Below are 23,949 nucleotides of genomic sequence, written 5' to 3'. Positions count from 1 at the left end.
CATCTTACATTTTGTCTGTGTAATTTATTCAATCTTGGTCTGTAATAATTGTTTGTAAACAGATATTGGGGTAACTAGTGAAAGGGAAGGGTTGCTATGTGATTCTGTGGGGTAAATTGGGTAGAAACCATGCTTTAGGTGTTACATTATGTTAAGTTGCTGTAGAAATCATGTTATAGTTTTATATGACGTATTAGATATCATGCTCTAGGATTGCTATACTTACTCGCATTAAACCATGCAAAATTTGAACCATGCTTTAGGTGTTACATTATGTTAAGTTGCTGTAGAAATCATGTTATAGTTTTATATGACGTATTAGATATCATGCTCTAGGATTGCTATACTTACTCGCATTAAACCATGCAAAATTTGTGCATTAGATACTTTGACTAAGGACAATCACGTTTATTGCTTATGCACATCACATGTTATAGTTCATCATCTCGCTTCTGATTCTGTATAAGTCGTTATCACTTAGAAATCCTGCCATTAAGTTACTAATACTGTTTAATAAAAATAACCTTCTCCATATGCATTAGAGATCATGTTTTAGGACTACACGTGCATCTGCCTTGAGACATGTCACTAAAATAAATAGGTTAAAACAGCCCTCACACATATGTATCATGTCCTGGTATGAATCAGTATAAAATCACCTGCTATAATATTCATCACTTAGATCAGCATGCCTATAGGATGAAAGAACTTCAAACTGTTTAAGTAGTCCCCAGATTGTGACTGCATATATACACCTAGGCAAGCCTTAGGCAGTTAAATAATTGTGAAACCAGTTCTGTTTATGTGTAAAATTATCCAGGCTTAACAAGCTATAAAACCAGTAGGCAAACTGGTTAGGATTCTGCCACCTCCCTTAAAACAAACCTTGCATATCTTGTATCTGTAACATTTATCTAGATATCATATTCCTAGGCTTTCTGAACTTCTTCAAAATCAGTTGTTTAAGACGTGCTGTTTATTTGTCTATGTATATGTGGAGGTAAATATGAGTCTTTTGCTTGCTTCCTTAATTGACAGTCCTGTGTGTTATTTGTTGTCGCCTAGACTTTTCCCCTTTAAACACCTTAGGATTGTCTAGAACTACCTAAGTCTAGAGGTCCTAAACTCATCCAAGGCCACAAGGAAGGGACGGGTAACAGCACGCTTAGAGGTCGTGAATCAAATTCGCTTATATAACCATTAAGAGGAGGGTAATGGGTAGTAAAAGGATATGATGACCTGCGCGCTAATGTCACGTGTAGCTCCTCTAGTTGAGGAGGATTACCGGGCATTGCACAGATTAATCCTGTAGGCTAATCAACTTAGGACTTCCCTTTCCCAATTCCTATATGTGTTTAAATTATCTAAACTTCTTTCATATATATGCATTAGACCATCTCAACTTCCTTGATCATATATGTATTTAGACTGTGAAAGCTACCTTTATTTGCAAATATGTGCTAAGACTGCTTACTTGTTAATTGACTAATTCGCATAGTTTAAGTTCGGCTAGGACCCACCATTATGGACCGCAAGGGGTGTCTAACACCTTCCCTTCAAGGTTATTTTGAGCCCTTACCATAATCTCTAATAATGCAAAATTAGTTACATGAGTTAATTGCTCTAGGTAACCTAGCCCACCTTAATCCGTTAGGTGGCGACTCTTCAAATACCCAATTTTCAAAAGAAAACGAGTTGTTACCCCATGAATGTCGAAACCCGGACTTCCCCGCAAAAGAAAAAAGGGGGCACGACAATAGGTTGACTGCAGGATCAACAACATTGAATTCTTACACAAAAGTGGATAATTTAGTATCAAGAAAGCTTATATCAGCACTCTCCCTCACTATCCAAAAGCTACTTAGAAAGCATTGGTTCTAAGCAAGGAGTAATACCTAAACACCAATTATTGTGGTTGGCCCTCCAGAATAGACCTTCTACAGTGGACAGAATATTAAAATAGAGAATACAAGTTTTTGAAGATTGTGTTCTTTGTACATATGTTGCTCAAGAAAACACAATCCCATCTATTTATTGAATGCTCATATTCAAGAGGTTATTGGCAAAAGCTTCTTAACTGATTAGGATATAACAGGCATATTCAACAATTCAGCTGGCTTTCTAGCAGAGTGAGAAGCAGGAACATAAAAGCTACTATTCTGGCTTTTGTGTTTGCAGTTATAGTATATCATATTTAGATAGAAAGAAATAGTAGAAGATTTCAACAAACAAGGAAAGATAATAAACCTAGGCTAAGAGAAATAACATTATAATTGTAGGAAAATAACACGGGATAATAATAATAATAATAATAATAATAATAATAACAATACTGCAATAATAATATTTGTGAGTAAATACAAAAAATGGCTTGAGTCGTGCTGGGCACTGTGCTAAGAAATTATTTCAGCAATGTGAAATATTTCCTCAAGACTAAACAAGTTCATCTCTATTTATTTAGAGGATACATAAATCAACAAAATTAAATAATAAATCCAACAAGTTGGAAAACTATAAAAGAAATAACTTGTGAATGAGAATTTGGACGAATTGCTATGATAATGGCTACATAGCTAGGTAATGATTGAACTATAAAGGAGAAGATACTTTTCTTTCTTTTGTTAATCTTTCGGATGAGGCAGATTGTGGCTTTATATAAGCAAGAATATGATGGTAATCTTGACTAGGGGTGGGCATATATCGGGTAAAACCGATAACCCGAACCGTTAATTACTTATTGGGTTATCGGTATTGGGTTATTGGGCTAATGGTTCGGTAACGGGTAAAAAAAATTTCTTATTGGGTTATCGGTTCGGGCTCGGTTTATCAATTCTGTTATTGGGTAAACCGATAACCCAATAAGGGTTTAATAATTGACTAGTCTACCCTTTAGTCTAGTAATACTAGGGTTTCATTTTGGTTATTTCATATACTGCTTCAGATCTTTAGTGCTTTGCTTTCTCCGCTGTCCGCCCACTCACTCCCTCAGTCAGTCATCAGTCCTCACCGGCTCACCCCCAGTCCTCAGTCTCCTCACCCTCAGATTCAGAAGTCAAACCTCATCAGTTCTCCGCCAGTCCGCCACCGGCCACACAGCTCAAGCAGTCAAGCCCTCACCAGTTCTCTGCCTCATGACTCACGCAGTCACGCCCACACGATTGAGCCCGTCAAAACTCAGTTTTCTATATCTTTTTCTGGTCAGAGCATTGCACTAAGGTTAGTGTTTCATATCCCATTTCTGAATTCGTCTTAGTTTGGTATCTTAGAAATCAATTTTTGCATATTTTCCTTTTTTGTGAAGCTCGAAAAATGGTTTCCCTAAAATGTTTGGTTTCTTGAATTTATACTACAATGCTTGATACTACACTGCTTGATTTCTTCCTAAAATGTTGTATCGCTGCTTGATTTCTTTTAAAATGTTGTATAAATTCACAGTGTATCGCTGCTTGATTTCTATTGAATACTGATTTATACTACACTGCTTGATACTACACTGCTTAAAATTTTTATATGTCTGCCCTAGTTGTCTGTACTTTTGTTATTTTACCCATCCTTCACTTCCCAATTATTTTGTGATTGAGGCATAGTTGATTAATATTGTTGACGCATCCTTCACTTATCCACTTAATTGAGCCAATAAATTATCCTGAAAAGTGAAAACTCTTTGGATTGCGTTGCTTTTATGCTTTTGGATTTTCCGACAATGTACTGATTTCATACTCTTGATGAATATGGAGAACAAAAAAATGTAATCTATAACTCTGCTACTCTCCCATCCCAAGTATATCAGGTTATCCTAAAAACTTTACTCTTTATCAGGTTATTAGCATTATGCACAGTCATTCTTTGTTAATTTTATCAAATAAGTGCTCAAGTCCTTTAGTTAGGTCATAGGTGTTCTGATTCATATACCTTTTTACTTGTGATGAATGTTTATTCTGTCATGTGTATGTATGTTTGATTGTATGGACAAGGTGACAAGAGAAATGTCTACCTGAAAGTTTAATGATTGAAAATTCTCACCCTATTCAGCTAATTCATTTCCGATATAAATTTTTGCAAAAGCTTCTCAATCATGTACAGTAGTTCTGGACATTCTCGAATCTTCTTTTTCAGCAGGCTTTCCTGAAACCTTTGGTAGTTGTAAATTGCAGGACACTCTCAGCAATACTACAACACATAGTATGATTACAAATATTACTTGCTTAATATATTTTCTTGTTATGTTTAATAGGTCTCAAAGCTATCTCACATGTTTGGAGTCACTATGAAAGGATTGAAGAAGGTGATGATGGATGGTGGAAAGTAAGATGTAGTTATTGTCATCTTGTTTTATGCATTATGTTTGGACTTTGGACTTGTTAATCCTAGGGTTGCTACTACTTTGCATTGTTATTAATGTGTTTGAACTCTTACTTTGGAGTTTGGACATTACTGTGTATACATCTGTTTTTGGGTTGTGAAAGTTGGGATCTTTTTATCTCCTATTTTTGTTAGATTGGAATTTTGAGCTATTTGCATTTTGTATGCGCCACAGGTAATTGAGGTACTGCCGTACTGGGTATGTTTAGTTGGAGGCAAAAAATGTACAGCTTTGTGTGCTGAAATTATTCAGTGAGAAGTTTAACTTTAAACTGAAATTATTGTGAGAAATGTTGGTTTTATGTGCAGCTTTGTGTGCAGTTTTTTGTTATACACAGTAATATTTGTACAGCTTTGTGTGCTGTTTATGGATTGTGAAAGTTGGGATCTGTTTATGGGTGTTGGCAATATGTGTTTAATTTTTCTATGTGCAGCTTTGAATTGTTGTTCTATGTGCAGCTTTGTGTGCAGCTTTGGTCCTTACCTTGAAGTGTCATATATAGCAGCTTCCAGTAAACTTTGTACAAATATTACTTTGTATAAATATTAGCGTTCAACACTCTTAATTTTAGGTAATATTCAGCGTTCAGCACTCTTAGTTTTAGTTTTACCTTATCGGGTAAACCGATAACCGAACCGATAATGATCAATAACCGATTAACCGATAATCGATAACCAATATCTTATCGATTTGGTTATCGGGTTATGATATTTGTAAACCGATAACCGATAGGCAAAACCGATAATATTCAAAACTGAACCGAACCGACCGATGCCCACCCCTAATCTTGACAAGTGGTTTACCACTTGTCCATGAACAAACATGCAAGATGCTACTCTTTCTCTTGGAAGGCCACTTGGACAAAATAAGTCATTTGTCCATAGTAACTTTGAAATATTGCCACATGTAGAAGCTATTGCCATGTACAAATTATCTAAGAGTATTTGGCCACAAGGCTTCATGCAAGAAATCACTTGGAAATAGATAGAATACTTGTAAAATTAAAAAGACACATGGATACTTAAAATTTTGAAAATACTACCACAATAACTGCACATTATAGGGCAAAGATAATACAAATGAAAACCAATTCCAGAGAAGTTAAATAGTTATCCTTGACGAGAGGGGTACACAAAGAAAACCGATAAACCGTACCAAACTGATAATCTGAGTCAAATCAGGACAAAAAATCTGATCGTGGTTTGGTTTGATTTGGTTTAGGCTTGGTTTTAACTAAAAAAAATGTCAAACCGAACCCAAACTAACCCGATAATATATTTATACAACTTTAAAAAATATTGTATACATATAAATATTTCTTAAACTTTTTCACAGTTTTATCTTTTAACGTATTATTTAAAGTTTGGACTTAACATTCTTGAATGGTAAATAAATTTTATAGCCCATAAATGTAGTAACTCAAACAAAGTTTAAATCAATACTAATGCTAATAAAAGAGATTCAATTCAACACTAGGAATGACGATAGTGTTAGATATTTTTTAGTTTTACATTGGTTTAAAATGAAAATGCATAACTTAGTTTATCTTTTTCTTTAGTGCTTAGTTATGTAGTTAGCAATACTTATTAGGTATACTTATTTTAGCATGACCTATGTAGTATTTTTAGATTATGTTAATTTTCACTATGGCTTATTAATTAGCAATATTTGCTTTATGTAATTTTATTATCTTTATTATTGAATATTTTAGTATAATGTTATGACTTATCTCATATTAGTGTTATTTTCTTAGAAAATACATTATATAGTTGCATCTTAATAAGACTAAAGAAATATTTGCAGCACAAGTAACATACACAAAACTCGAAAGCCCGAAAAAAATAAAAAAATGAGAAAACCTGATTTTATTTGTTTGGTTTGATTTATAAATTTAAAAATTTACCACTATTAATTTGATTTGATAATTAAAAAATCCAAACTAATCCAACTTATGTATACCCCTAGTTATTATATTAGTTCGCGCAGGAAGACTTAGAGGATATTTTTGTTTTGGTCCTGCATCTAGAGTCCATAGGACATGCGACTTTGTACATGATACTTTTGGTTAAAATAACAATTTTCCAGTTTGAACCAAAAAAAAACAATTAACAAATTAAATGAGAGGGGGAATATTTATTATTCATAGTCGAGGGAGAGATTGATTTTTACAATAAAATTGGAGTGTCTAATTCTCACCTATTTAATATGTTATACTCTCTCAATTCACTTTTATTTGGCACATTTTGACTTTTCACGCCCCTTAAGAAATAATAAATGACGTGCATAATTTTTGATTATATTCATATTAATTTATGCATATTTTATTAGATTTGAGAAAATGATTTGAAATGAGTAATAAATACTGCGGGTATAACAGGAAAAAAAAACTTCTTCTCTTAATATGCATAAAGTGACAAGTAAAAGTGAAAATCTATTTTTAGTATACATGCCAAGTAAAAGTGAACGGATGGAGTAGTAAGTTAACAATCTTTTTCTCATATTACCAAATTAAATTTAATTGGTAATCCTCAATAGGAATGTAAACCCGAGACCGGCCTAGGTATTTTCCCTTTGACCCGAAAATATTCAAACGCTCTATGTAGCGCGTGTTGAAATCCTTTTCCCAACGTACACCGCTTTCAACATCCCCAAGAAATCTCCCTCTATATAAAGGAAGTCGGGAGTATTATACAGCTCAAGAAAAGCTTCAAATCTCTAAAGCCAAAACCTCTTCCCTCATCTCTCTACATCCCCCGCAATTTCAAAACCCTAAGCTTAACCGTAGTCCCTAAATCCCCGATCATACAATCAATCACTAAAGCTCTATAGAACAGGTTTAAATTAAAAATCGTGCAGTAGTAAACTGCAATATTTGTTTTTGTTTACTAGTTTTAAACGATGTCTGCAATTGTTTGCCGCAAGAGATCGTATTTTGAAGAATTACAATCACCGTCGCCGACATCAGCGTCGCCGCCGGTTTCAAAGAAGCTTCGTTGTTCTTCCTTCACCACCTCTCCGGTTCACTTCTCTCCGCCGTCCCCGCTGCCGTCTCTCTTCAATCAGCTGATAGCTTTATTTCCTGATATGGACAACCAGGTTTATCTTTTTTCTTTATCTCGATGTATATAATTTTGTTTGGGTGTATAATAGTTTTGATATTTGTTTAATCGTAGTAGTAGAATGTACTATTGTTTGTTATTTGTTTTTATTTTGTCCATAAAAATTCAAATTATCAGTATTTGAATGAGACGGGTCCAAGTGAAGCCGAATGAATATTGAGGTTTTAATGTAGTCCTTACCAGCTAGTTCAGATTGAGACACCGTGTGTTTTTTTATTGTAAAATTTCTTTCAAAAGTAGTAACTTCTTTTTTTAATTGTAGGGCTCTTTGTATTGCCGTGTCACGGCCAATGAAAGGGGTTCAATTGAATCGGTGTAGATAGGACAAAAAATAATCTTTTCGTGTGTGTGTAAGGTTTTAAATCCCCTTGATATAAGGAGTTTCCATTGTAGTGGTAAAGGTAGTTCAAGTGTAACTTTAGGTCTCATGTTCAATTCTTTGAATCCCCTTATTAAAATTCCTGGATCTGCCACTCTTGATATGACCATTGTTTCAAGGATCAATGTTAAACATGAAACCATAGATTATGTTGTTCAAAATTTTCATCTGTCTAACTTTATTACTTACCAAAAGGAAAAAAAGATAATTCTATTTTTATCGAGTATCTCGCTAACCTGCTTTTCCTATGAATTTCAAATGCTTTTATAAGAATCACAAAGTTGCCATTTCTATAACAGACTAGGTATAAAGATTCATTTGATTACTTAGTCATTTAAAAAACCTTTTAGTTTGGGTTTTGTCTAGTGAGTCACCAGGTATTTATTTTGTATTCAAACACTTCAGCTACTTGAGAAAGCATTGGAAGAATCTGGCAATGACCTGGATGCTGCTATTAGGAGCCTGCATGAGCTTCGCCTTGGATATGCAGATGGAAAGTCAGACACAAAAGCTGATGGAGAGATGGAAAATGGTGCGTAAATATCAAAATCCCATCATATGTTCAAAAGATTTGTTTGTTTATCATATACTTGGTGTAGCTCAGAGTGATGAATCCTAATTATGTGAAGTTGGAATATGTTTATATATAGACTCTCTCTCTCTCTCTCTCACACACACACACACACACGTTAAAATGTACCTTTCTCGGCTTTTTGACTAAGATCAAGTATATGTCCACCCTACTGTTATTAATTGACACAATGGTGCAAAATTGTCCTGGGAGAAGTACAACTGTATTTTCCTTGACAGAAATAATGTGGCATTATAAATGAATGAAAAGATGTATCTACAGTTGGTTAATATATCAGTTGCATGTATGGATGGTTTCTGGTCATATTTATTGAGGATCTCAAGTGCCCACCCCACCCCCCAACACACACACATACTCACATACAAAAAATACTTAAAGGTGTTTTTGGAGGGAACATATATTGGATCTTGTGACTGGTAACACTCATTTGTTACAGATAAGTGTATCTGTGTTGTAGGTGTCAATTTTGGTATCAGCAACAGATACTAGATCTCTTGTAACTGGTGTCACTCATTTGATCCTGATTAGTGTTTCTGAGTTGGAGGTGTCAATTTTGGTCCATAGATGTGGAACCCATCCAAACTTGAGGTTGGCCGGTTGGGATATGACCCGCATCAATCCATATTGACCCAAGCCACTTAGGGCGGATTGGACTGTAACTTGTTTATGAATTTAACCTGCTTTAACCCTGCAATAATGTGCCATTATAAATGAATGAAAAGATGTATCTACAGTTGGTTAATATATCAGTTGCATGTATGGATGGTTTCTGGTCATATTTATTGAGGATCTCAAGTGCCCACCCCACCCCCCAACACACACACACTCACATACAAAAAATACTTAAAGGTGTTTTTGGAGGGAACAGATACTGGATTAGTATTTTGTGACTGGTAACACTCATTTGTTCCAGATAAGTGTATCTGTGTTGTAGGTGTCAATTTTTGTATCAGCAACAGATACTAGATCTTGTAACTGGTATCACTCATTTGATACTGATTAGTGTTTCTGAGTTGGAGGTGTCAATTTTGGTCCATAGATGTGGAACCCATCCAAACGTGAGGTTGGCCGGTTGGGATATGACCCGCATCAATCCATATTGACCCAAGCCACTTAGGGCGGATTGGACTGTATCTTGTTTATGAATTTAACCTGCTTTAACCCTGCAAATTCTAACCAACCCATTTATTTGACACCCTAGAGGTTTCAATTTCAACTCATAAAAGTGTAACCAACCTCAAACCTGAGCTTGGTAGGTGTTCTTATGACCTGTTGCTCAATTCATCTTGACCCAAATTTGTGTATTCGCTTGCATACCTTTACTTGTATACATGTACATATGGTTATCATACATGTACATATGGTTATTACTTGTACAGATTTGCGTATTTAATTTTAACAAGTACTTGTGTGTCTCTGTGGTGTATGGAGTACTTGTTATCGTGGACATGCCACTTCTCAAGTTTATAGTTAATTCATTTAAGAAGTTGGGGTGGGGTGGGGTTTTTTTTGGGGGGGGGGTATTGTGTTAATACCTCATTAACCAGGAACATGATTTCCAATTAGTTTCAAAAGAAAGATTCTGAATTTTCATGAAAAATTGGCAGGTATGAACCCCACCAATGTGCCGGCTGCTAAGTCAGAAGATCCTTCAGAAAACAAGTTTCCTGCCAATGGTGCAGAATGGGTGGAATTGTTTGTGAAGGAAATGATGAGTGCTACAAGCATAGATGATGCCAAGGCTCGAGCTACCAGGCTGTTGGAGAACTTAGAGAAATGCATTAGTTCACGTGCAGGTGTAGAAGCAGCTCAAAATTCTCACAAGGTTGGTATTGGAAATGCATGTTTCCGTTTTAATCCATGAGTTCTAGACTTACAGGCAATAAATTTCTTGCCAAGGATTGGTGGCAGGAAACATCACTTGTTGATCACGTTTTTTGGATATAACTGCTATATATATATATATATATATATATAAGGTTAAGAATATATTTAGTAATGTTCGCTATACATTCCAAGACTCGTTTCCTCGATTTCATCAGCAACATTAGTGGACTGTGGTGCTTCAGCTGTATGAGAATTACATTAACAATTCTGGGATTACCCTTTGACCTGCTAATTTATTGACTTTAACTTATTTGTTCTTTTGGGTGTTGACTGTTCCTCAATTCACAGGAAAATATTATGCTGAAACAGCAAATAGAAGTGCTTCTCCGAGAGAATACCATTCTCAAGAGGGCAGTGGCCATTCAGCATGAACGTCAGAAAGAGTATGATGAAAGGAACCAGGAAGTGCATCAATTAAAGCAGCTGATTGCTCAGGGTAAAGAGCAATTGAGAACTCTTGAGGTAAACATTCTAACTTCACAAACCTCATCCTGGCCATGATATATGACAAATTGAAAGATCTTAAATTTTCTCACAATAGTTGAGATTCTTCTTTGTTGGTCTGTACCACTAATGGAAAGTCTATTGCATTTGTTGGTCTAAGTGCTTGTCCAAGCCCTTTTTCATAATAATCATGTTAAAAATAGTTGTCGCTTAAACAATATACCTGTGTATTCTAGAATTGTCTTCTTAAGCAGAGCTGTCAAGGATAGGTGGATAAGTCTTGCAATATCAAAGGAAATTGTATAGCTATAGAATTTTATTAATTCGGCATTCTTTTACCTCAATATAAAAGTGAGTTCATTCAATGTGACAGGCAGAGATTTGATAATAATTGGAATGCAAAGAATGTCACTGAAGTACCTTTTCTCAACTTAACCTCCAATTTGGCTAACAGAAAATTACCTAACAACTGATATAGAGATGAACATCTCAGTTGCTAGATTCTGTTTTCAGACTTTGCTTTTTGAGAATAAAATTAATCACCTCTCCCCAATTTTTCCTCGGTCTACCTCTACCTCTCCTTACACCTACCACTTCCAACAATACTTTTTGCTATTGTTTCATGAGAACTTTTGTATCTTCATATCGATTCTGTTTTCAGACTTTGCTTTTTGAGAATAAAATTAATCATCTCTCCCCAATTTTTCCTCGGTCTACCTCTACCTCTCCTTACACCTACCACTTCCAACAATACTTTTTGCTATTGTTTCATGAGAACTTTTGTATCTTCATATCAAACTATTCGTGAAGTTTGTCCCATAGCAAACTGTTTCAGATTAAACAATTATAGAGTTATTGATGTAAAATTAGGGGTGGCAATTTGAGCCCAAACTCATCTAATCCGCCCAGAGATTAATAGGTTGGGTTACAAATATTTTAGCGCATGGGTCAATTTGGACTGAGCCCAAGTTAACCCATTATATTTTATAGCTCATTCTGACCCATTAAGCAGCCCAAATACAACTCATGAAACTCACCCAAAACAAAAGGTATCTCAACCCAACTTATATAGAAATTTATTTAGTTGCCCCAATTTTACTTTTTTTTTTTGTATTTTTAATTTTATGTTCTTTTGTTTTTCTGCACCATCCACCCACCCTGTCCCTCCCCCACCCGCAAAACCCTCTCCCCTCAAAAAAATTTACTTTTTTTTTGTATTTTCAGTTTTCTGTTTTTTTTCTGCACCACCAACCCCACTCCCCTCAAAAAAAAATATACTTTTTTTTGTATTTTCAATTTTCTGCACCACCCACTCCCGCAAAACCCTCCTCCCCTAAAAAAAAAAAAATTTACTTTTTTTTTTGTATTTTCAATTTTCTGTTTTTTCTTCTGCACCACCCACCCCTAACAAAAAATTTACTTTTTTTTTTTGTATTTAAAAAAAAAATTACGTTTTTTTTAATTTTTAATTTTCCATTTTCTGTTTTTTTTTTTTCATTTTTCTGCATCACCCACCCACTCCCCCCAAAAAAAAAAAATTTTGACTTATACATTTTAAGGTAAAAGGCTTTTTTTATGCAAAATGAGTATGGTTCTAAAACATGGGTCAAGTTGGGCGGGTTGGGTTATGACCCATTGTTTAGCCCATCTTGACCCAGCCCATCTTAGTCCAAGTACATTTTGGGCTGGGTTGGGCATGACCCATATATTGATCTAACCCATCTTGACCCGCCTAAATTCAACCCAACCTGCCCATTTGTCACCCTATGTAAAATATAGGCAGGTTTAGTTGAAAAGGATTTGTAAAGACTTGCAGTGCTCCACCTATGGAGGAGACTTTTAAGATTTACCTTATCGAGAAAAAAGTAGACTTTTCAGTTTTAGAGAATTGAAAAAGATATAAGTTTCTCCGCTCTTAACTTTCTGATTTCATTTTCATGTCACAGATCAACAATTATGCTTTGAAAATGCATTTGCGGCAAGCTCAGCAAAGCAACTCTATCCCTGGATTCAATCCAGATGTGTTCTAATGTGCCGAACGTTCAAAGGAAGAGATGGAGCCTAGACTTGTGACCCCTGATATGGATGTTTTACAGTGAACCTGCACACAAGGGGCATAGCCAAATTTCCAGTGTTGAAGGCGTCAAATCAGTAATCTTAGTGATGGAAACAAGCTGAAGTTTAAATTATGATTTTGTTTCTTTCAGTAGGAATTTGTGAGGCCTTCAATTGATATACAAAATTAATAAACATTATTAATAGGCAAAAGGTCTTCGCCATATATTTTTTTACACTGATGGTTGATCAACATCCATCATGATACTCCATGTCTATGTTAGATGAGTGGTGTTGCTGCTAATAGTCGTATTTTCGTTGATCTTTGTAATGAGTACCTAACTGGATTCTTTTAGATGTTTCATAGTGATATATCACCGTAAAAACTGAAGTCAGATTTAGTGTTTATATCAAGCTACTGTGGTTTGTCACTGTCAATGATAGGTTGAGGTTAACATATATATACTGCTACTAATTATTTATAATTAAATAATAAAATATATGTTGAAGGCACACGTCTTTTATCATTTGGTTCTTTCTTTTTTTATGTTGATTTAATAGCTTTTTCTTTTTCCTATCATACATAACCAACTCCGCAAAACTACTAGACCTAAAGACATAATTTTGATACGTCAGTATATTTAAGCAAGAATCGAACAAATTAATTAACTTTTTTTGGGGGGGTTAATAAAAGACTATATTTCATTGAAACAAAAACATACTCTATTACATAAGGGGGGCTACTTGGGGTGGATCTACAGTAACATCATTCCAAGGAAGGGTGTTATCCCTGACTATTTCCTAAGTGGGAACCAAAGACAAAACTATTTGTGATACAAGGGGATGAGCTACCAGTGGTTGGAGCTGCTGAGTACAAAAACGTTCCAGTTGCATTAGAATGCTGATTTGAAGTTGGAGATACACGCCGAACATAAGGTGGACCATGTGTATCTGCGCGCAAAAGGTCAAATACAAAAGTTGGTGCATCATAGTAACCTATGGTGTTGATAGAAGTAGTTGTCTCAAAAATTTGCTTCGCTAAGCGATCTCTCACCATATTCTTGTTGTGGAAGTCAAGTGTATATAGTGTGAATGAGTCACAACTACTATACCAAAAATTATGACAGCCACTAAATAATAAATAAGACAATAATACAACAATAAAAGGAACACCAGAATTTACGAGGTTCGGCCAATTTTGCCTACTTCCTCGGACACAACCAATATTTTATTCCACTCAAAAAATACAAGTGAAATAATACTAAAGAGAGAAGATACAAATGTCTTAAGAAGATAAGAAGACAAATGAGAGATGTGTTTAAATCCTAAACATTAGGCCTTCTTTTATAGGGTGAAATACCAACCAAAATTGGTACTTCACCGATGTAGGACTTTGGCATTCAACAAATCTCCACCTTGGCAAAATTCTACATCTTCAATTTTCTCTCAATAACAAATTTTGGTTGTGTCTTCATCTTCAATCTTCAGTGTTCAACAATGTTGATCAAATCCAAACAATGTTGAAACTTGACCGCAGTCACCACCTTTGTCAGCATATCAGCAGGATTCTCCGTAGTATGAATTTTCTTCACCGTGACTCCACCTTCTTCTATGATTTCTCGTACGAAATGATACCGAACATCAATGTGCTTCGTCCTTGCATGATAAACTTGGTTCTTCGCTAATTGAATAGCACTTTGACTATCACAAAAAATTGTGATACCTTTTTGTTCAACACCAAGCTCTTTTAGCAACCCTTGAAGTCAAATTGCCTCCTTTACAGCCTCTGTAATAGCCATGTACCCTGCCTTTGTTGTAGACAAAGCAACTGTTGACTGCAAAGTAGACTTCTAACTAACTGGTGCTTTTGCAAAAGTAAACACATAACCAGTAGTTGATCTTCGTTTGTCCAGATCACCCGCAAAATCTGAGTCACAATATCCAACTACAGACCGATTGTCTTCCTGCTAAAAAACTAACCCAACATCTACAGTATTATGAATATACCGTAGAATCCACTTCACAGCTTGTCAATGCTCCTTTCCTGGATTATGCATATATATGCTAATAACTCCAACAGCTTGTGAAATGTCAGGCCTCGTACAAACCATTGCATACATCAAGTTACCAATAACATTTGCGTATGGTACCCTTGACATATACTCCTGTTCAGCTTCATCTTTTGGCGACATAGTAGTACTTAGCTTAAAATGGGGAGCAAGTGGAGTACTAACTGGCTTAGTCTTTTCATCTATGCCAAAATATTGTAGTACTCTTTTCAAAAATTCTTTCTGAGATAAACAAAGTTTCTTTGAACATCTATCTCTTATTATCTCCATGCCAAAAAATTTCTTTGCCTCACCCAGATCCTTCATCTCGAACTCCTTCTTCAGTTGAATCTTCAACTTATCAATTTCTTCCGAATTCTTGGAAACATATCATCAACATATAGGAGAAGATATACAAAGTAACCATCTTCAAGCTTGCGCAAATACACACAATGATCGTATTTGCTTCTCTTGTACCCTTGTCGCAACATAAACTTGTCAAATCGCTTGTATCATTGTCTAGAAGATTGTTTTAATCCGTACAATGATTTTTCAAATTTGCATACCATATTTTCTTTTCCAGCAACTTTGAATCCTTCTGGCTGAGTCATGTGGATTTCCTCCTCCAAGTTTCCATGTAAAAATGCAGTTTTTACATCCATCTGAACTAGTTCCAAATCTAACTGTGCTACCAAAGCCAACATAATTGTAATGGAGGAATGTTTTACAACTGGAGAAAATACTTCATTGTAATCAATTTCCTCCTTTTGAGCATATCCTTTGGCCACCAATCTTGCTTTGTAGCGAACATCATCTTGGTTAGGAAATCCTTCTTTCTTTGCAAATACCCATTTGCACCCAATTACTTTCTTTCCCTTCGGGAGATTGGCCAATCTCCATGTATGATTCTGATGAAGGGACTGTCTTTCATCATTCATGGCAATCCTCCACTTATCTTCTTCTGAACTTTGGACTGCGTCTTTATAAGTGGTAGGAACATCATCAGCTACAATTGAGGCGGCACAAGCAACCGTCTCTATAAGACAAACAGGTTTTGTTATTGTCCTTTTTGGCCTGCTAGTTGCAATTGATTCAAGTTGTTGTTGAGGTTCCTGAGTTGGAATCTCCCTCTCTACTAGCTCTTCTTCCAGAGGATAATCTTCATTTGTTTCCTCTTCTGCTTCTTGTGTAGGAAAAATAAATTTTTCCTCAAAGTCCACCTGCTTAGAAGCACCCTCATTTTGTTTGGTATCTTCTGTTACCTTATTTACCATAACAGATTCATCAAAGGTAACATCCCTGCTGAATATTACTTTCTATGTCATAGGATACCATAAGCGATATCCTTTGACTCCAGAAGTAATCCCCATGAAAATAGCTTTCTTTGCCCTTGGATCCAATTTTGACTCTGTCACATGATAATATGCAGTTGAGCCAAACACGTGCAAAGATTCATAATCTACAGTAGGATTTCCCTACCATTTTTCAAATGGTGTCTTGCCATCAATAGCAGCAGATGGTAAGGGATTAATGAGGTGGCATGCATATGTAACTGCCTCAGCCCAAAATTCTTTGCCCAAGCCAGCATTGGACAACATACATCGTACCTTCTCCAGCAAGGTTTGTTTCATATGTTCTGTCACTCCATTCTGTTGTCGTGTATGTCTGACAGTGAAGTGTCGGACGCTGCCATTATTTTCACAAACCTTATTAAAATGATCATTTTTGTATTCACCTCCATTGTCTATGCGAATACACTTGATCCTCCTGCCTGTTGATTCTCCACCATCATTTTTCATTTGAGAAAAATTTCCAACACTTCATCTTTTCTCTTCATTGTATACACCCACACTCTTCGAGAAAAATCATCAACAAAGGTTAAAAAATAGTGCTTCCCACCCAATGAAGGTGCTCTGATACCAATTATTGCGGAAGCCAAATGTATATAGTGTGAATGAGTTACAACTACTATACCAAAAATTATGGCAGCCACGAAATAATAAATAAGACAATAATACAACAATAAAAGGAACACCAGAATTTATGAGGTTCGGCCAATTTTGCCTACTTCCTTGGACACAACCAATATTTTATTCCACTCCAAAAATACAAGTGAAATAATACTAAAGAGAGAAGATACAAATGCCTTAAGAAGATAAGAAGGCAAATAAGATGTGTGTTTAAATTCTAAACATTAGGCTTTCTTTTATAGGGTGAAGTACCAACCAAAATTGGTACTTCACCGATGTGGGACTTTGGCACTCAACAATTCTGCTCCCTATATGTATGCTTGATACTTGGATTATCGAACTGATAGATCACGAACCTGCAGTCATTAATCAAATATGAGTAAGAAGGATTATCATTTTGTAATAGATGTATTACCTCAATTGCATATGTTTCAACTTCTAGAGATAGTAGGTTGGGGCTAAGGGCCAACTGCAAACCTTTCAGCATACCAAGAAGTTTCATGTGTATGCTATTGGCTTTGTAGGATTAACATATTTACTATTAAAAAATCTATATGAGAAATTTCAAGATGAGACATTATATGTTTTCACTATCTTAGATCAAAAAAATAATTTTATAGCCATACATATTTTGTAATTTATCTAACCTTAATGATCAAATCAATATATAAGTCACTACTAAATAACTTCAATATATAAAAATATAAAACTCAAGAAATCGCCATGAATATATAATCGGTACGGTTTGATTTTTTTCTTAAATACCGAACCAACAAATATTATTAATTTAATAAAATTGACAGTCAACTCAGGTAGTGGCATATGTGGCATTACAACTACGGGTTCAATTGAACCCATAACTTTCGAGGCAGAGCATAAATTTATGCGTAAAATTTTATTAAAATTATAAGAAATAATAGATATGAACCCATAACTTTAAAAATGTAATGGATTCAATTCCCCTCTCTAGCAGTCTCCTCCGTCAGATCTCATTGCATCGGGTGTACCTAGTGTCGTTTACATCCATGTGTGGTTTGCGAGCTATTGCATAGTAAACAGGTTACCCAGTGCGAACCCGAAGAATAGGGGTTGCGGGTTCTCGAGTCCGGAACCAAATATGGTTCTTTTGACTCAAAGAACAAAAAATGTGGAAAAAAAATATAGTGACCAAAATATATATAGCATCTTTTTAAAAGACGCTATACCTTAACGGTCGTTTTAAAAAGTATAGAGTCTTTTATAAAGACGTTGTATTTAAATTAAGTCAAGCATCTTTTGTTAAGATGCTATATATATATAATATAGATCGTCTCCTTCCCCTTCCCCAAAATAGATCCTCCCCCCCCCCCCCATTTTAAAATCCCAAACGGTCCCCCCTCTATTTTTAATTAAAAAAACTTGAGTGGAGTCCGCCCGTCTCACAAAAAGTAAAGATTTTCGGTCCCACGTGCTAGCTACGGCGTTATCTCGGACATTGTTGTTTGTTTCGACTCCAAATCACAAAATCTTCAACTTTCTAAAAACCTTAAATCGAGGTATTCCGACTTAGTTTTTGTTAAAACTTGTATAAAAAATGCATAATATTTGTTTTTTATATGCTCTATATTATTTTGTGATTCTTTTGTGATTTAACTAATTTGTTATTTTTTATCCGGACTATAGTATTAGTATGCTAAAAAAAATCGTAAAATAGAGAAATTATTATGACTTGTTAAAAAAATATTAATTAGTTACTTTTTACTGTGGTATATGTATTTTCGTGATTGTTTTGTGGTTAAATTGATTTGTTGTTTTTATTTGGTTTAGATTATTTATTTGCTAAAAAACTAGTAAACTAGATAAATTGTTACTTTAGTTCCCTGTAGTGGTATCTTGTGGCCTAATGCAGTGCTCGTATTTGTAATGTAGTGACCTTTTAGCGTATTAAAACGTAGTGCCTTTTAGCGTAGTATCCTTGTAGTTATAGAAATTAATCATTTAATTAAGTATCTCTTATTGCTAAAAATACGTCAAAAAGCTGATAGTTCAAACACAAACTATCTTCAATTATAGTCAACAAACGTAAGAACATAAGAATTCAGGATACAATGGTGCTACTGGACCTCAAATATTGTGTTCGGAACCAAAATATGAGTATTTAATAACTAAATCTTGTATAGTTATGAAAATTAATTATCTAATTTTAGTATAGTAAAAAATAAGTCAGTAACAAACAAACAAACATATAAAATAATAAAACTAACATATTAAATAATAAAACTAACATATACAATAATAAACTAATATATAAAATAACAGACTTGTTAAGTGATAAATCGAAAAAAGTTTCTCATCGTGAATATAAGAATTCAGGATATATTGGTGCTAATAGGCCTCAAATATTGTGTCCGAAACCAAAATGTGAATATTTAATAACTAAATCTTGTATAGTTATGAAAATTAATTATCTAATTTTAGTATAGTAAAAAATAAGTCAGTAATAAACAAACATATAAAATAATAAAACTAACATATTAAATAATAAAACTAACATATACAACAATAAACTAACATATAAAATAACAGACATGTTGAGTGATAAATCGGAAAAATATTCTCATCATGAACATAAGAATTTCAAGATACATCGGTGCTACTAGGCCTCAAATATTGTGTCCGGAACCAAAATATGAATATTTAATAATTAAATCATGTATAATTACGAAAATTAATTTTTTAAATTTTATTATAGTAACAAATAAGTGAATAACTAACAAACATATTAAATAATAAAACTAACATATAAAATATATAATTATAATATTGGAAATATATCAACCTAATTAACAATATAGTAAAAAATCGAATAAAATTTAATGTTAAAGGTATTGCAATATATTTAAGCAATGGAAAAGAAAAATAATGTAATTAATTTTGTTCAATTTACAGTAATTATCATAGAGGTTCCGCCTTTACATCCCGGACCTGCCTCACTAGAGCTACTATTGCTACAAGTCGAGCATAGGTCTTCTTACATATAGGAGGGACAGTTATTGGCCCAGACTTTCTGTGCTAGGAGAGTAGATGATATGTGGGACTTTCTTAAGACCAACCATCTCCATTCCCGTACAGTCAAGATACCTGCAGGATACGGGTTTCTATAGGATTATTGAGATCGACCGGCTGCAGCTGGATTGGTCGTTGATCACGCTTGGATAGAGCGGTGGCGACCAGAGACGCACACATTCCATTTTCCCATTGACGAGACCACCATCACGTTGCAGGGCGTGGAGGTTCTGTATGGGCTGCCAGTTGATGGATTTCCTGTTGCTTTGCCGCATGCCATGAGAAATTATACGGGAGATCAGTACCTGGAGACGTTGCAGCGGCTCACCGATTTCCGGCCAGAGGATGAGGGTGCATTGGATGGGGCTAGTCGTCTTGCGTTGACGCCCGTCCGGCTGCATTTGGAGGCCATGCATGATGACATTACTCATGATATACCGGATCTTCATATTAACCGGTACACGAGGTTGTTGTTGCTGCTTATGTTTGGAGGCGCATTGTTCCCGAACACTTCGGGAAACCTAGTCAACTTGAGATTTCTTCATCATCTTGAGTGGCTAGATGATTTACATCAGTACAGTTGGGATGTTGCTGTTCTTGGTTACTTGTACAGGCAGATGTGTCGGGCATGCATGGGCACCCAACGAGACATTGCAGGATCTATATCGTTGTTGCAGGTGAAAACATAGTCAAATACTCTCTTCAATATAACATACATCATAAAAATATACCTTAAATTTTACGTCCAAATTGTATATTAGGTTTGGGCCTGGAAGCGGTTCCTGCAGTTTCAGTCATCTCTACCACCTATAGCTCAGGATGCACTACGTCCACCGTTTCTCCCTTTAGCTAGGAGGTGGGTTGATAGGCGGGGTTACGGACGCGAGTACGAGGCTCGACGGTTGCTGATACTCGTCCGGTACGAGATGTGGATAGTGGACGCCGATTGAGTTATGACTCATCATCGAGGGATGCTGAGGATCTTTCACAAGATTTGGTTAGTTTGTATTACTATTATTTATATTTGTGTTTATCTCATTGATTAGTCATAAATATATAAAGCCTATTTTTTTAAGCCATCTTCCTCGCCCGTCACGGACAGGCCTGAGACGGATGATTATATTGAGGAGGTCGTTGAGACCATGGTAAGACATTTTAATTTTTTTTAGTTAACACGTACATTACTAATATATATTTCATATACTAAAATATCTTATTATTTTGTAGGTTACTGCTGGACTGACAGCCCCTTCTACCGAGCCTGCCAGCCTTACTAACGATCATGATGCAGCGCATCCTCCGATAAAAAGGCGACGTGATGAGGATGATCTTGATAGTGTAACCAGGTGGGATGGGATGCGCCTCAGTCCAGCGACTACTTTAAAGCATAAAGGCTATGGGATACATTGATTTTTTTTAATTTTATGTACATATAAAAATCAGTAAATAATAGCAACTTTATATATGGTTTAGCATTATATGCGCATTATGTTTTTATTTCTCGGTTTCTTTGTTATTTTAATAGTAAAACTGGGCAAAACAAACATAGCAACTTAATATAATTTAAATTCGATACAACTAATGAAAATACATGACACGGAAAACATAAAGATAAAATACCACGTTCAATACATACAAGTATTTGTTTAGTCACTACCGCTCATTATTCTCTGCTCCAACCACTTAAAATTCTCTTCCATTTAATTTTTTTCTTCTTCCGCCTCTTTTAATTTCTCCTGCAGTGCCGCAATTTCTTGTTGCATTTCAGAGATCTGGCATTGGTATTCAGCGTTCATATTCCAAACATACTACAAAATTGATTTATAGTATTCCTGGTTAATGGGTTCATCATACCATTCCTCAAACATACAATAATTTCCGTTATTGCCTCCAAACCTGTATAGACACATCCAGTATCTGCCCCCAACATTACCATCGGACCAACATGCCTTCATAATCGCACGTTTGCCATAATAGCACCTTGGTTGGTCATTGTTGTCACACCTCCTTTTTCGCCCGCGCCCCCGCGAAGGGACGCGGAAGGGAGTTTTTTCCAATTAAAGAACAATCGAAACGGGATTTATTTATTTCGTTTCAGAATCGCCACTTGGAAGATTTATGGTGTCCCAAGTCACCGGTGAATCCCGAATCGAGGAAAGAATGACTCTGTTTAATAGTTTGCGCATCAGAAATCCGGATAAGAAATTCTGTTAATCCGGGAGAAGGTGTTAGGCATTCCCGAGTTCCGTGGTTCTATCACGGTCGCTCAACTATCATATTCGGCTTGATTATCTGATATAATACATGTTGAACATATGTGTGAATTTTAACTTTTAACCGCTTTTATCATTATTATATTTTTTTTATCGAGAATTGCAACCTCGTAAAATATATCTCGAACCACGTCACAGTCAATGTACCTGTGGTCAACGACACACTTCGACTCCGTTGAGATTTGGATTCGGGTCACATAAATGTGCACCCGAGTTTAGGAAAATGACATTATTAAACTCGTGGGCATGCACATATGGCATGCACATATGGCCTATCCTCCGTCGTTAATCGCCTTTCACAACTTTCGTCTGGTGATTTCCATCTGATTCTCAATCTTTATTGGACTTGTAGTGCCCGAAGGGTTTTCACTGTCAAGCCTCTCTCATTTTAGTTTTTCTCTCAACTTTCATTGCCTTATGGTGCCCGTGAAGATTTTCACCGATAAGGCTCTCTCATTTGTATCACTTTCCAGATGGGAATTGGGGTGTTACCGCTAGACTCTCTCATATTTCTTTTCTGCTGGGATCAGATCCTTTTCTGCTGGAGATCAGAGTGTTCACTGGTAAGACTCTCTCATTTGTCTAACTTGGCATTTTTTGAAGACTGATCAGAAGGTCTTTCTTTGGACTGTAATGTAGGATTTTGGATAGGCTAAAAAAAGGTTTTTAAAGGCTCAAAACAAATCGATTTAGGTTCAAAATTTACAACCTTCGGAACCAGATTTCTTTACATCAAGCACAACTTCTGCCCCAGTTTCTTGATTGGGGATTTTTATTTTTGTTACATTATGCACACTCTACACACTATGACCGAACCGTGAAGCGCCTACGTATCCTCTTTGAGGAATCAGGTCAAACGTAGTTCCCAATTCCTTTGTTTTCTTCTGACTTTCTTTTGTTTTTGTTATCATTTTTTCTTTTCTTTTCATTTTTTTTCTCTTTTGTTATTTTTTTGTTGTTTTTGTTGCTTTCTTTTCCTTTTTTTTTCTTTTTCTTTTTTCTTCCACGTTTGTGTTTCTAACCTTTGCTACTGATTCCGAACGAGGGGTATGAAAGAAAATAAATAAGGCTCAAAAGGGGTAACGAAGGATAAAGTGTTTAGGTAGCAGAACAAAATGCCTTCGTCATTCCAGTCTTCAAAACATGCCAAGTGCAAACAACACAATTAAACAAAGATTTGTAGCCTCTTCTGATGGTGCAGGACTTGACAATTATATTCACACATTTGCCTTTTCATTTGTCATCTCTAAAGTACCGTTGGGCAACACTCTCACTCTCATTATCATGAACGACCCTCATGTCAATTTGGCGAATCTTGCCTTTAACGGTTTTCTTTATGTTTTACTTGCCCCAGTTCCACATGACTCGAGCTCCGAATAATCTCAAACCATCCTTATTTCCTTTAAATGTTTCGATCACCTCTCACTGGTTTTATGATTAACTTTTAAGATTAGGCCCAAACTGTGTGCGCATGTCATGTTACTAGAATCGGCGCTGAACAAAATGATAAAAGAACTAAACAAAAAGATGACTGGAAATAATAAAAGATCGGATTTTGCATTAGACTAACGGTGAAATGGTTTGAATAACAAAACAAACAAAAACAAACTAGAATAAAATCCCGAAACAAACCTGGACAAAACTAAACAAACCGCTATGATAAAAAATGGAAAGATAAGAAAGTTTGACACAAGACAATATCCGGATTACAACCCTAAGAATAATCCGGACAATAGAAATGACAACAAAATAAGCCACCAAAAGCTTCTCTCTT

At 35.4% G+C, this 23,949-nt stretch overlaps 2 protein-coding genes across 2 annotated transcripts; both read left to right on the top strand.

Moving 5' to 3' along the window:
• Positions 1–6,993: 6,993 nt before the first annotated feature.
• LOC104243660 (uncharacterized) lies at positions 6,994–13,253 on the top strand. The gene is made up of 5 exons (XM_070160705.1): positions 6,994–7,459; positions 8,267–8,393; positions 10,061–10,278; positions 10,629–10,802; positions 12,731–13,253. Exons 1-5 carry the CDS (start codon positions 7,262–7,264, stop codon positions 12,812–12,814), a joined length of 801 nt encoding a protein of 266 aa, XP_070016806.1. The 5' UTR covers positions 6,994–7,261; the 3' UTR covers positions 12,815–13,253.
• A 6,489-nt stretch (positions 13,254–19,742) lies between these two features.
• On the top strand, positions 19,743–21,312 carry LOC138879100 (protein MAIN-LIKE 1-like). The gene is made up of 3 exons (XM_070158678.1): positions 19,743–19,760; positions 20,121–20,579; positions 21,130–21,312. Exons 1-3 carry the CDS (start codon positions 19,743–19,745, stop codon positions 21,310–21,312), a joined length of 660 nt encoding a protein of 219 aa, XP_070014779.1.
• The last annotated feature ends 2,637 nt before the right edge of the window (positions 21,313–23,949 follow it).

This window comes from Nicotiana sylvestris, chromosome 10 (genome assembly GCF_000393655.2).
Source record: "Nicotiana sylvestris chromosome 10, ASM39365v2, whole genome shotgun sequence".
NCBI lineage: Eukaryota > Viridiplantae > Streptophyta > Magnoliopsida > Solanales > Solanaceae > Nicotiana > Nicotiana sylvestris.
Note: the sequence above shows the minus strand (reverse complement) of the source record. Positions and strands in the feature narration are given on the sequence as shown.